Genomic DNA, 15,569 nt, shown 5'->3' with positions numbered 1-15,569 from the left:
GGATGGATGGAGATTGAACTTGTTATTTAGTCAGGGTTGGGACAGGTGTGCTGCTGGTGTAGCCACAGTGTGCACGTCTGATGTTGCTCACATGGGCTCCACTGAATGCTCAGGGAGTTTTTGCGTTTGCTCACACACATGAAACATTAGAGGGAACATTGCTCCTAACAGGTGTAAAAGAAAGGGCATCTCTATCCTCCTTCAAAACTGCACTAAAAGAACACCTCCAGTCAACTTCAACCCTTGACTAACACCCTCCTCCCTCCACATACCACCCTCCCGGATTGTAAATAACCAAATGTAAATAATCAAATGTATATACTTGTTCTTATGCTTTCTGAACTCACTATGTTTTCTGCTCGCAGTACAAATCCTACCAAGTCAGACCTACACTGCTTCAATGTCCATTTCTCTGATGATGCAATTGTTGATGACTGAAGTGCTGATATCAACCAAACCCTCCTCATCCCACCCCCCGGATGGTAAATAATGTAAATAATTCAATGTATATACTCTGATGATTAACTTGTGTGATGACTGTATTATGATGATAGTATTTATTTGTACCATGAATTGATTTACGTGGACCCCGACTTAAACAAGTTGAAAAAGTTATTCGGGTGTTACCATTTAGTGGTCAATTGTACGGAATATGTACTGTACTGTGCAATCTACTAATAAAAGTTTCAATCAATCAATCAATCAAAGGTACACGGACCCAAATACATCCCCCACACACACAGGTACCGTAGTAAATATCCCCGCTTCTACTTTAAAAATAAAAACATCCGTTGTCAGAATATGAAAAATAATTCGTTTTGGTACCTTTTTCCCCCCGTTTCTGTTTACTAGAGATTTACATTTTTTGTTACATGAAATATACAGTAAAAATCAAACTGTTTAAAAAAATATTTTTATATTTACTACTCTTCGACACCAAAAAAAGAAAGTTTTGTTTTTGTATGTCCTTTTTGCATTTCAAAAATAAAATTCAAATAAACCAATCGTTTTTTGTTTTTCAATTCCTATTTATTAAAATAAAATTCCGTGACCAAAACAGTGACCCAACAGAAACGAAGAAAAAAAATGGACCGAAAACGTATTTTTTCTCAAATTCTGGTACCGGAAGTCGCTATTTTAAAGACAAGAACAAGGACTATCCTGAAGGGGAGAACATTGAAGTGTTGTATTTTGCGTTTATATATAAAATATATTATTCCATGATCTGTATTTCTGTTTATTTATTTCCTGTAGGCCACTGCGCGGTGTTAACTATAAGTAGCAACTTCTGGTTCCGGTGAATTGTATAAAAAAAATATCATTTTTTTGTTCGTTTGATTGGTGATTAACATTTTTGTTGTAGGAAATATGGAATACAAATCGAACTGTTTTTTGGATATATTGTTTTTGCTCTTCGACACACACAAAATCAAGGTCGTAGTCACACTTGCATTTTTAGAGGCATGCAGTGTGATGACGTCATTGGGGCGGGGTGGCAAAGAGGAAGGCAGCACAGGGAAGGCCCACCATTTTAAAAAAAAAGTCATAAGACTTTCTTTTTCTCTACATTGGTGCGTTCCGGTGTGACAACCAGCATTAGAGATGGGGAATCGGGCCACCCGCGAGGACTACGAATGGGTTTATACTGACCAGCCTCATGCTGACAGAAGGAAAGAGATCCTTGGTGAGTTAGCTTATCTTCTAGCCACTTTGGATGTAGACACTGTCACTTTGCTACTTTCAACTCTCGTCTTATTAATTGTGCTACAATGTTGTCGCCACAGAAGTAGAGTTTGGGAACAAACATCATCTAACGGTTTCATAAACGGTCGTGGCAGAGGCGACGTGGGTGAACGCCGTGTCTAGCTTGGCTTTAAGGCTGATAAGAGTGTAGAATGTACACAAAGTTACGTTCAGGTCGGTTATTTAACATGACAGCCAGCACGTATACGTGTACCAAACATACCACAGCTGAACAAACCCAGCCTTTTATGAGCCTGCATTACCAACATTCCCCCGGGGTTTCTATATGGTTTCCTTTTCAACCCACAGTGTTGGCGCTAGGAATCTTCAAAATGGGGACCCCATCAAGTCATAAAAATGGGGTCCCACAGTACATTTTTGGGGTCCCACTTTTTTGTAACCTTTTTGAAAACAAATGATAAATGTATGCATTATCCTGTTATCTCTCTCGTTCTATATTGTGTTTTGGAAAAAGGTTGTCATAAACGTTACTTAATTCATTAGAAAAATAACAGAAAAGAAAAGAAATGCAGTATTTGTGATTGATAAAACTTTCGGCTAGAAGTGTCCGATAATATCGGCCTGCCGATATTATTGGCTGATAAATGCGTTAAAATGTAATATTGGAAATTATCGGTATCGTTTTTTTAAAATTATCTTTATCATTTTATTTTATTTTTATTTTTATTTTTTATTAAATCAACATAAAAAACACAAGATACACTTACAATTAGTGCACCAACCCAAAAATTCTCCCTCCCCCATTCACACTCATTCACACAAAAGGGTTGTTTCTTTCTGTTATTAATATTCTGGTTCCTACATTATTTATCAATATATATCAATACAGTCTGCAAGGGATACAGTCCATAAGCACACATGATTGTGCGTGCTGCTGGTCCACTAATAGTACTAGCCTTTAACAGTTAATTTGACAAATTTTCATTAATTACTAGTTTCTATGTAACTGTTTTTATATTGTTTTACTTTATTTTTTATTCAAGAAAATGTTTTTAATTTATTTATCTTATTTTATTTTATAATTTTTTTTTAAAGTACCTTATCTTCACCATACCTGGTTGTCCAAATTATGCATAATAATGTGTTAATTCCACGACTGTATATATCGGTTGATATCGGTATCGGTAATTAAAGAGTTGGACAATATCGGAATATCGGATATCGGTAAAAAGCCATAATCGGACATCCCTACTTTCGGCGAATCAAAATTTAAGAAACTACCGGAAAGTGCATTACTTTTGAAGTCGACCAATAATAAGTAATTAATAATTTGAGCCAGCAAATATACCATATTTTCCAGACCATTATAAGGCGCACTGCCGATGAATGGTCTATTTTTAAACTTTTTCCATATATTAGGCGCACCGGATTATAGGGCGCATTATAGGAGTCATATTATTATTAGGGATGTCCGATAATATCGGACTGCCAATATTATCGGCCGATAAATGCTTTAAAATGTAATATCGGAAATTATCGGTATCGGTTTCAAAATTATCAGTATCTGTTTCAAAATGTAAAATGTATGACTTTTTAAAACGCCGCTGTGTACACGGACGTAGGAAGAAGTACAGAGCGCCAATAAACTTTGAAGGCCAAAGGCCGGCCCAATCACATAATATATACAGCTTTTCACACACTCACAAGTGAATGCAAGACATACTTGATCACCAGCCATATAGGTAACACTGTTACAAATATGCGGCACACTGTGAACCCACACCAAACAAGAATGACAAACACATTTTGGGAGAACATCCGCACCGTAACACAACATAAACACAACAGAACCCCTTGCAGCACTAACTCTTCCGGGACGCTACAATATTCACCCCCCCCCCCCCCCCCCCCGCTACACCCTACCCTCCCCACCTCAACCCCGCCCCCCCTATCCCCGCCCACCTCAACCTCCTTATGCTCTCTCAGGGAGAGCATGTCCCAAATTCCAAGCTGCTGTTTTGAGGCATGTTAAAAAAAATAATGCACTTTGTGACTTCAATAATAAATATGGCAGTGCCATGTTGGCATTTTTTTCCATAACTTGAGTTGATTTATTTTGGAAAACCTTGTTACATTGTTTAATGCATCCAGCGGGGCATCACAACAAAATTAGGCATAATAATGTGTTAATTCCACGACTGTATATATCAGTATCGGTTGATATCGGAATTGGTAATTAAGAGTTGGACAATATCGGAATATCGGATATCGGCAAAAAAGCCAATATCGGACATCTCTAATTATTATTTTTTTTTTCTAAATGGAAAACACTTACTTGTGGTCTACATAACATGTAATGGTGGTTCTTTGGGCAAAATGTTACATAGATTATGTTTTACAGATCATCTTCAAGACTCTTTCTGACACTCGCTTCAGGATGTGCCGTTTTGTGGGTGGTCTTATTTACGTGGCTCACCTTCGACAGCGTCTTCTCCCCGTCATCTTTGTTGTAGCGATGCAAGGACGGGAGTGGAAGGAGTATCAAAAGATGGAGCTAACTGTTTTAATGACATTCAGACTTTACTTCAATCAATAACGGAGCAGCATCTCCTCATCCAGAAACAACCACACTGGAAATGTGTCCCGTGAAAAACCGTCCGACTGGAACTCTCTAATAACTAAAGTTCCATGGGTGAATAATGTAAACTCACTACACCGGTATGTTTTAGCGCTTTCATGGCGAGTTTACTGACAGATATAAGTAAGAACTTTACACTACTTTATATTAGAAATGGCACTAAAACATTAACTACTAAAACATTTTGATAGATTTTTGAGCGCCGTGTGTAATGTTCTATATTTTCAATGGAACATTTTAAATGTTGGTGTTGTTTACTTGAGACTTATCTCTTATGTTTGAATGCCATCTACTGGTCACACTTATAATTTCACCCTGTACCAAATAAAATAGTGTAGCATCCTGGTACTGCAGGGAATTCTGTGTATTTGTTCTGTTGTGTTCATGTTGTGTTGCGGTGCAAATATTTTCCCGAAATGTGTTTGTAATTTTTGTTTAGTGTGGTTTCACAATATGGCACATATTTTTGACAGTGTTGGCGTTGTTTATACGGCCACCCTTAGTGTGACATGTATGGCTGTTGAGTAAGAATGCCCTTCATTCATTTATACATGGGGAGTTCAAAATCAATAAGTTCATTAAAATTGGCCATAATCATACAGCGTGACAGCTTTTCTTGACATCTTCCATCTAAGACCCTTTTCACCCCTTTTAATGATTCAAAAGCTTTGAGGTGGGTAAGCTCAATCCTAATAGTCCGGGAAATACGGTAAACAAAACACCGGCAGAAAGCAATAATTAGTAAAAAATAAAAAAGGAGCATCCTGGGGACGCGTGGATTTCCCGGAATTTTGCGTCCTTTCTGATTTCAATGCGTAAAAAGACACAAAAAGTGCGTTAACGCCAACACTGTAACCCATCTAAAAAAAGTTCTGGGTCACTTATTTAATTTAGGCTGATGACATAAGGGGAATGGATGGGCGATATTTAGTGCAGGTTCTTACAATAACGATATATATTATATTATTTGGCATATAAAGATAGTATACCTATTTTAAAACGGGCTGACGACCACTGACGTATGCGGTAACATTCACTCAATCAATCAAAGTTTATTTGATCACAAGTGTCTCAAAGGGCTGCACAAGCCACAACGACATCAGATCCCACATCAGGGCAGAAAAACCCAACCCAATGGGCAATAGATGTCTAGTGGCTCTAGTATATATTGCGTTATTTCTAGTTGTATACTTTTCTCAAAATTGATAATCTACTTGATAATTTATTGTAAACTCTTCTTCTTGTTGGGATACTTTATATTAGTTTTGGGTAGGGGTGTAACGGTACACAAAAATTTTGGTTCGGTACGTACCTCGGTTTAGAAGTCACGGTTCGATTAATTTTCGGTACAGTAAGAAAACAACAAAATATACATTTTTGGGTTATTTATTTACCAAATTTGTAAACAATGGCTGTATCCTTTTAACATTGGGAACACTATTATAATTCTGCCCACGTTAATCAACATTAAACTGCCTCAAGTTGTTGCTCAGATTAAATAAAATGACAAAACTTTTCTTCTACATATAAAAAGTGCAACATTAAACAATTTCAAGTCAACTCATCATGCTTAATTTATTACAGCATTTGGGAAGCCTGTTGTTGATTTTTTTAATGTAAATGTTATATTTTTATCAAAATGTGATAGCAGGGACCCTGCCATTCAAAACTAGGCTGCACCCCCGGCCAAACTATGAAAAGAACTGCGACTTATAGTCCGAAAAATACGGTATTATTTTTTAAAATCTGTCCTTTCTAATCCATTTTCTACCGCTTGTTACTCTCGGTGTCTCTTAGCCGCTCAGGCAAATCATATCTAAAAATGCATTTTCCCATCGATAACGTGACATCATCGGCAAAGTGCGCGCTCCTATACATTATTTATATATATATATATATATATATATATATATATATATATATATATATATATATATATATATATACCGTATTTTTCGGACTATAAGTCAGTTTTTTTCATAGTTTGGCCGGGGGTGCGACTTATACTCAGGAGCGACTTATGTGTGAAATTATTAACACATTACCGTAAAATATCAAATAATATTATTTATCTCATTCACGTAAGAGACGAGACGTACAAGATTTCATCGGATTCAGCGATTAGGAGTGACAGATTGTTTGGTAAACGTATAGCATGTTCTATATGTTATAGTTATTTGAATGACTCTTACCATAATATGTTACGTTAACATACCAGGCACGTTCCCAGTTGGTTATTTATGCGTCATATAATGTACACTTATTCAGCCTGTTGTTCACTATTCTTTATTTATTTTAAATTGCCTTTCAAATGTCTATTCTTGGTGTTATAGTACCAATGATTGTCACACACACACACACACACTAGGTGTGGTGAAATTTGTCCTCTGCATTTGACCCATCCCCTTGATCACCCCCTGGGAGGTGAGGGGAGCAGTGGGCGTGCGACTTATATGTTTTTTTCCTTCTTTATTATGCATTTTCAGCCGGTGTGACTTATACCCCGGAGCGACTTATACTCCGAAAAATACGGTATATATAATTTTTATATATATATATATATATATATATATATATATACAGCCTGGCCCTCGGCCAAATAGTTTTAACCCAATGCGCCCGCCGAGTCAAAAAGTTTGGGGACCCCTGTGTTATAGTAACGTCATCAAATGTCACATTTTGTAAAAGCAGATTTGTGGTTATGTCAGAATGGAACTGCCGCTGACCTTTAAAACTTCAACATAGGAACAAAGGTTATTTCTCCATCTGCCTTTCTACAACCACAAACTCAGGAACGTCACTATCATTTTTATATTGTTCGCAATCAAAAGAAACATTAGCTCATGTACGAGGTATGTAGGTTTAACAATTCTTTTATAATCGTCCATTCGTCTTGTTTCTGGTGAAAGTCAAAAGTATATGTGCAAGCAATCTCTATTTTCAGTTATGTCCACAACCGCTTATGTTGATGTGAGTCAGCCAATCAGGGGGGCGTCAACTTAAACAGGCTCCCCTGTACTGTGCAAACAGTAGTTCAATAATTTTCACAGCTACTTTTCTTGTGCTCCATTTTACAAATTAAGCTTGGGGAAATGGACAAAACATGTTTGTACCAGCACACCAGTTTAAACATAGGTATATAATTATTATATGCAAACAATGTATGCACACACAAGAATCTTTGAGGAGAGAAGAATATGCTAACTGCGGCCCTAAGATAGCTTGAATTTGTACATTTCAACAGAGGTTTAACTGAAACCACTTTATAGCAGTGAGGAACCAGCTAATGGAGGAAATTAGCAAGTAGGTAAGGAAGTTAGGAGAGACAATAGTTATATCCAGACAGTGTGGCCGCCGGCGGGGAACACTTTCCAGTTTCCACCATAGATATGAATGAGGAGATAGACAACACGTCTTTGAGCCGCAAGGCTATTGCGACTGAGGGCAAAGTGTGTGATTATTACCTGGTTTTAGAAGGCAAAAATAAAATCAAGAGGTCCTTTTTCACCACAGACACTTTCCCATTTCCCCGGGTAAATAAAGTTCCCACTGTGTTTCCAATAAAAACTACCCGGGTAGATTTAGTTCTTCAGGAACTTTTCAGAGCTCCTGCCAGCAAGGTAGGATTTTTGGAAGGTTCCCAGAACCTTATCGGGGACAGGCTGTGCTGTCGAACGCTGATTGGTTGAACATAGTTGGGACCGTTCCTAAAACATTTTTTTGGAACACAGCACCGCCATTTACAGAATGCTAGAGTACTTTTTTCTTTTTTCTTTCTTGTGTATTTCTATTACAACAAACTTGACAATGGAGAGAAAGAAGAACAAAAAGTGAACTTTTGACTTGCAGCAACTTTTGTGTTGAACGCTGTTCAGTGGGACTATTTTGCAGTGTTTTTACTCAACCGTAGTCTTTAAACTATATGCAGTTAATTGTTGTTTATTATTTTTACAAACTTCATTTCGATACGCCAAACTACGAGAAGTGGACGGACTCTTTTAAACGTAAGTAGGAGTATGAAGCCGGACTCGAAGCGGTGACCCCAGCTGCTTACCGTATTTTTCGGACTATAAGTTGCAGTTTTTTTCATAGTTTGGCCGGGGGTGCGACTTATACTCAGGAACGACTTATGTGTGAAATTATTAACACATTACCATAAAATATCAAATATTATTTAGCTCATTCACGTAAGAGACTAGACGTATAAGATTTCATCGGATTTAGCGATCAGGAGTGACAGATTGTTTGGTAAACGTATAGCATGTTCTTTATGTTATAGTTATTTGAATGACTCTTACCATAATATGTTACGTTAACATACCAGGCACATTCTCAGTTGGTTATTTATGCGTCATATAACGTATACTTATTCAGCCTGTTGTTCACTATTCGTAATTTCTTTTAAATTGCCTTTCAAATGTCTATTCTTTGTGTTGGGTTTTATCAAATACATTTCCCCCCAAAAATGCGACTTATACTCCAGTGCGACTTATATGTTTTTTTCCTTCTTTATTATGCATTTTCGGCAGGTGCGACTTATACTCCGGTGCGACTTATACTCCGAAAAATACGGTACTTCTCTGAGACTTCGTTGGAAAAATGTGAAATAAAGAAGGCAGTTACACCGATATGTTTGTGTTGTCGACGTGAGATAAACACTGACCTGTATTATTTATATATTGTTATTTACAGCTGAAAGGGACCAAAAGAAACAGTTTGACCCTCATAAGTTCATCATTTACTGAGACTTTCTGGCTGTTGAACATTACCAGCTAAAAGGGACCAAAAGAAATCACCTGACCCCTATGAGTTCATCATTTACTGAGACTTTCTGACTGTGACTTAAAGCAGCAATAAGTAAATTTTCAAACTTCATAAAATATTTTCATAACTTTTGGGAAGATACATGGACTTACAACTCGTTGAATGACACCTGTGTCATGGCATGAGGGGGTCTGTATTGCTTTTACTGACACTTGGCGACATTGAGGAAGGTGGCAGCAACCCTGCAATACAAAAAAACTACAATTGTGCTGACTTGCTTTACTGCATACGTAACTACCCTTTTCCCCATTCGTTAAAAAGACAGAAGTTGATGCGAACACCTACGTGCCGCCAGAATGCAAAAAGGAGGAGGAGGAGAACCCCTATGGGGAATTACTGCTATCAGGATAGATGTTTCAAACAACCAAAAAAAACTAAAAGTTTTGTCTGAGGAGACAAAAAAAGAAAAATGGAGACATTGCCCCAGCTTTCACTTGCTGGCGTGATCTTAAAGATGAGGAATTTCAGACCGATGCTGCCTTGGCTCTGTTCCACATAGCTGCCACCTCTTCCGGATTCTGCGGAAAACTTCCAGAAATTGCACTTGACTTCCGACATTCCAACTAAAATAAAAATCTCCCAGATTGTACATTTTTTTGAGGATATAAAAAAACACTGAAGTTTGTCAAATGTATGAAAATTGTAAATACATATTGTGTGAATGTGTTAGATGGCCAATTCTGGCCCGCAAGGACAGGTGAATAGTAGTTAAAAGCTTGCTAACAATTTTGCAGCAGAACACTCCTTGGACCATTTTTGTATCTGTTTTTTTTACAGTAGGTCCTTAAAGGCCTACTGAAATGAATTTTTTTAAATTTAAACGGGGATAGCAGATCCACTCTGTGTCATACTTGATCATTTCGCGATATTGCCATATTTTTGCTGAAAGGATTTAGTATAGAACAACGACGATAAAGTTCGCAACTTTTGGTCGCTGATAAAAAAAAAAGCCTTGCCTGTACCGGAAGTAGCGTGACGTCACAAGTTGAAAGTCTCCTCACATTTCCCCATTGTTTACACCAGCAGCGAGAGCGATTGGGACAGAGAAAGCGACGATTACCCCATTAATTTGAGCCAGGATGAAAGATTCGTGGATGAGGAACGTGAGAGTGAAGTATTAGAGTGCAGTGCAGGACACATCTTTTTTCGCTCTGACCGTAACTTAGGTACAAGGGCTCATTGGATTCCACACACTCTCCTTTTTCTATTGTGGATCACGGATTTGTATTTTAAACCACCTCGGATACTATATCCTCTTGAAAATGAGAGTAGAGAAATCGAAATGGACATTCACAGTGACTTTTATCTCCACGACAATACATCGGTGAAGCACTTTAGCTACGGAGCTAACGTGATAGCATCGGGCTTAACTGCAGATAGAAACAAAATAAATAAACCCCTGACTGGAAGGATAGACAGAAAATCAACAATACTATTAAACCATGGACCTGTAACTACACGGTTAATGCTTTCCAGCCTGGCGAAGCTTAACAATGCTGTTGCTAACGACGCCATTGAATCTAACTTAGCTACGGACCTCGACAGAGCTATGATAATAACATTAGCTCTCCACCTACGCCAACCCTCATCTGCTCATCAACACCGAAGCTCACCTGCGTTCCAGCGATCGACGGAGCGACGAAGGACTTCACCGATCATCGATGCGGTCGGCGGATAGCGCGTCTGCTATCCAAGTCAAAGTCCTCCTGGTTGTGTTGCTGTAGCCAGACGCTAATACACCGATCGCATCTACAGCTTTCTTCTTTGCAGTCTCCATTGTTCATTAAACAAATTGCAAAAGATTCACCAACACAGATGTCCAGAATACTGTGGAATTTTGCGATGAAAACTGAGCTTTTTGTATTGGATACAATGGCGTCCCAATACTTCCGTTTCAACCATCGACGTCACGTGCATACGTCATCATACCTAGACGTTTTCAACCGGAAGTTTCGCAAGAAATTTAAAATTGCACTTTATAAGTTAACCCGGCCGTATTGGCATGTGTTGCAATGTTAAGATTTCATCATTGATATATAAACTATCAGACTGCGTGGTCGGTAGTAGTGGGTTTCAGTAGGCCTTTAAAACAACACAACTGTCATACAGAAGATCTATGACTGTTTTGTTTTTGTTTTCTACAGTCTGTTCTTAAAAAAAGCAGATCGCTCCGGTCACAAAGGATTTTTAATAGTATAAAATATGACTTTTTGACACCAGTATTATTCATTTGATGAAATAAAAACATACAAGTCTTACATTACACTTAAAAACATACTTAAGGTACGTGTCCTGCCCCCTTATCCTTATCCTTCTGAAAATATGATCCCTACCAACAGTCATTAAAACTAGTTATTTATCCTGATGTTATTTTTGTATTTTATCATGTTTTTAAAAATGTGAACAGATTTAGTTTGTATTACAACACAGATTTTTGTATTTTTAAACAAAGTACAATTAATGCATATTATAAAATGATGCATTATCAATGCCTGTTTTTTATTAAAAAAATGTAATATTCTGACAGAAATCTGACTGGTGGGCTTTAAACTAGGCTAGGGAGATTCCGGTCAATCTTTTGTGAAAAATCTGCGTAAAAAGCCAATCCTCTTCGGCTGACAAGCGGCTAGCGGCTAATACTGTGGTTATGGAAAGTATTCAGACTTCTTTAAATATTTATTTGTTTCATTGCAGCCATTTGCAATAATCAAAAATGTTCATTTTATTTTTCATCCCCATCGTGACAGAAAAAAACAGAAATGTAGACATTTTTGCAAATGTATTAAAAAAGAAAAACTGAAACATGGTCATAAGTATTGAGAGCCTTTGCTCAGTATTGAGTAGAAGCACTAGATAGATGCAACAAGTTTTTCACACCTGGATTTAGGGGTCCTCGGCCATTCTTGCTTGCAGATCCTTTCCAGTTCTGTCAAGTTGGATGGTGAACGACGGTGGATAGCCATTTTCAGGTCTCTCCAGAGATGCTCAATTAGGTTTAGGTCAAGGCTCCTGTCAAGAATGGTCACAGAGTTGTACCGAAGCCACATATTTGTTATTTTAGCTGTGTGCTTTGGGTTATTGTCTGAGGTCCTGAGCAATTTGAAATAGGTTTTCTTCCAGGATATCTCTGTACTTTGCCACACTCATCTTTCCTTTAATTGCAATCAGTCGTCCTGTCCCTACAGCTGAAAAACACTCCGATAGCATGATGCTGCCACCACCATGTTTGATTGCTGGAATCGTATTGGGCAGACGATGAGAAGTGCCTGGTTTACTCCACACTAGGGTTGTACGGTATACCGGTATTAGTATAGTACCACGATACTAATGAATCATATTCGGTACTATATCGCCTCTAAAAAGTACCGGTCCCCCACGATGACGGCTTTAAGACATGGCTAGCTAGCCAGCGGCTAATGTCTGTCCGTCGCCGTGTCGGCTTTGAGACATGGATAGCTAACAAGCGGCTTTTGTCTGTCCACAGTCAGCAGTGTTTTAACTGCTTCAAAACCACTACTCCTTGTCTCCATGGAGACACATGAAGTACCTTTTAGGACAAGTGATTGCTAAACATGCTTCACTACACACCTCAGCATACAGGAGTCATAATAATAGTTGTATTACAATGTGTCTATGGTTGACAATTTCAAGACAAGACTTCATCATATCCGATCATTGACTATTACGACGATCAACTAAACTTTGAACATACTAATCACGTGTGAATAAACGGCATAGTTACTCAACAACCATACATGTCACACTAAGGGTGGCCGTATGAACAATGCCAACACTGTCATAAACATGTGCCATATAGTGAAACCACACTAAACAACAATGACAAACACATTTTGGGGGAATATTTGCACCGCAACACACCATAAACACTCCAGAACAAATTCCCAGAATTCCCTGCAGCACCAACTCTTCCGGGACGCTACAATATAAACAAACGCCATTGGTGGATCTACACCTAAAATCCACTGTAATGATGCCAAGTACAATCGCTGCTGCTCACTGCTCCCCTCACCTCCCAGGGGGTGATCAAGGGTGATGGGTCAAATGCAGAGAATAATTTTGCCACACCTAGTGTGTGTGTGACATCATGGGTACTTTAACTTAATAGCGTATCTAGTCGATACTACTATGATTACATCAATATTTTTTAGCATCACAAAAACTTCTTTTGTTTAAATAGAATGCAATAGAATGATAAATGACACAATATGTTACTGCATACGTCAGCAGCTAAATTAGGAGCCTTTGTTTGTTTACTTACTACTAAAAGACAAGTTGTCTTGTGTGTTGTGTGTTCAAACATATGTTTCATGTACCGTAAGATGTTTTTGTTCAAATAAAGTAAATAATTAAATTTTTTGTGGTGCCCTTTATTTAGAAAAGTACCGAAATACATTTTGGTACCGGTACCAAAATATTGGTATCGGGACAACACTACTCCACACATATCACTTAAAATTAACACCAAAAAGTTGAATTTTGGTCTCATCAGACCAAATAATCTTATTTATCATAGTCTGGGAGTCCGTCATGTGTTTTTTTGGCAAACACAATGCAGGTTTTCATACTCATACTGTATGTCTTGCACTGAGGAGAGGTTTCCGTCGGGCCACTCTGCCATAAAGCCTGACTGGTGGAGGGCTGCAGTGGTAGTTGACTTTGTGGAATGTTTTCCCATCTCCCTACTGCATGTCTTGAGCTCAGTCACAGTGGACTTTAGCTTCTTCTTTACCTCTCTCACCAAGGCTCTTCTCCCATGATTGCTCAGTTTTGCTGGACAGCCAGGGCTAGAAAGACTTGTGGTCATCCCAAACTTCTTCCATTTTAGGATTATGGAAGTGAATGTGCTCTTAAGAACCTTGAGTGCTGCAGAAATGATTTTGTAACCCTGGCCAGATCTGTGCCTTGCCACAATTCTGTCTATGAGCTCGCTGGAGAGTTCCTTCGACCTCATGATTCTCATTTGCTCTGACATGCACTGTGAGCTGGAAGGTCTTATATAGACCATTGTGTGCCTTTCTTAATCACATCCAATACGTTTCATTAAATGCAGCTGGACTCCAATGAAGGATCAAAACTATCTCAAGGAGGATCCGAAGAAATGGACAGCATATTGGTTAAATATGAGTGTCAGAGCAAGGGGTTTGAATACTTATGACCATGCGATATTTTGATGTTTTCCTTTTTTAAATAAATTGGCAAACATTTCTACATTTTCTGTTTTTCTCTGTCAAGATTGGGTGCTGGGTGTACATTAATGAGAAATAAAATGGCACTTTTTTGATTTTAGCAAATGGCTGCAATGAAACAGAGTGGAACATTTAAAGGGGTCCGATGAATACTTTCTGTACCCACTGTATGTGTCTCCATACACAGTGGGGAGCAGCTCATCTAAACTAATATTAATCACCACCTCCGTTATGGCAAATAAACTGCATTTCTTAGTCAAGTATCATTAACAAGATACTATCACTGGAGGACAAGGCTAAACATGTCGCATACCAAGAGAAAGCCAGGCTATGTTAATAGCAAAGCTGACCAAGTTTGAAACACCATAAGTGCTTAGTAAGTGTAGATGGAACCACTTTACAGCAGAAAGTAGGCATCTGTTAACAGGAAATTAACAAGTAAATTAAGGGGAGCCAAGAGAGAGAATAATATACAGTAACATCAACAGTTGGTGTGTCAGCATTGTCACCATCAGTACACAACACGAAAGAGGAGGCCAGATCGATCCATAAATTGTATATAATCTATGATCGACGCTAGAGTGGTCAGATTATTTTCTCAACATCATTTTTCTGTTGTTTAATTTAATGCTTACAAACTCGGGGAATAATTCCCTGCACACAGGAGGGCAAAAACCAAAGGGTTTAATTGAGTAAAAGGTGCAGTAGTTGTTTTTGCTTTTGTTAAGTTATTGTGTACTATTGACTTTGTTTTTCTTCAACACTTGTGTTTAACAAAAGAGAATAAGGAACTGGTTTAAATATTGTTTGATGTTGCTAAACTGTCAATAGCACCCACTAGAGGTGGAAATCTTCGTACACCTCACGATTCGAATGCGATTACGATTAAGGAGCTACTATTCGATTAAAAATCAATAATTGATGGATCTGTAATTTATGTATATCAATGCAGTTTTAAATTTATTTTCGTTTCACTAAATATGCATTTATCACTTGCAACAAAACAGTTGTTTTATAATAAGCAACAGTTAAATAATTCCCATCGCATTTTTTAAAATAATGGAAATGTGTGCAAAAGTGGAACATAAGTGCCCTATAATAAAGGAGCTGGACAGACCTCTCAGTAAGGTGGCTCACTGCAGTCAGTCTAACTTTAGAACTGTCTGCATTACTTTATTTACAATATATACATTAGT

General features: G+C 38.0%; 1 protein-coding gene across 1 annotated transcript in view; it reads left to right on the top strand.

The window, feature by feature from the left end:
* The first annotated feature begins 1,464 nt into the window (after nt 1-1,464).
* degs1 (delta(4)-desaturase, sphingolipid 1) overlaps nt 1,465-15,569 on the top strand; it is a 33,201-nt gene continuing 19,096 nt past the window's right edge. The window contains exon 1 of the mRNA XM_061964706.1: nt 1,465-1,684. Within this exon, the coding sequence (XP_061820690.1) occupies nt 1,603-1,684 (82 nt within the window). The 5' untranslated portion in view covers nt 1,465-1,602. The remainder of the gene's footprint in view (nt 1,685-15,569) is intronic.

The sequence above is a fragment of the Nerophis lumbriciformis genome, linkage group LG02, assembly GCF_033978685.3.
Source record: "Nerophis lumbriciformis linkage group LG02, RoL_Nlum_v2.1, whole genome shotgun sequence".
NCBI lineage: Eukaryota > Metazoa > Chordata > Actinopteri > Syngnathiformes > Syngnathidae > Nerophis > Nerophis lumbriciformis.
The sequence above is the reverse complement of the archived record's forward strand: the minus strand, read 5'-3'. Positions and strand labels throughout refer to the sequence as shown.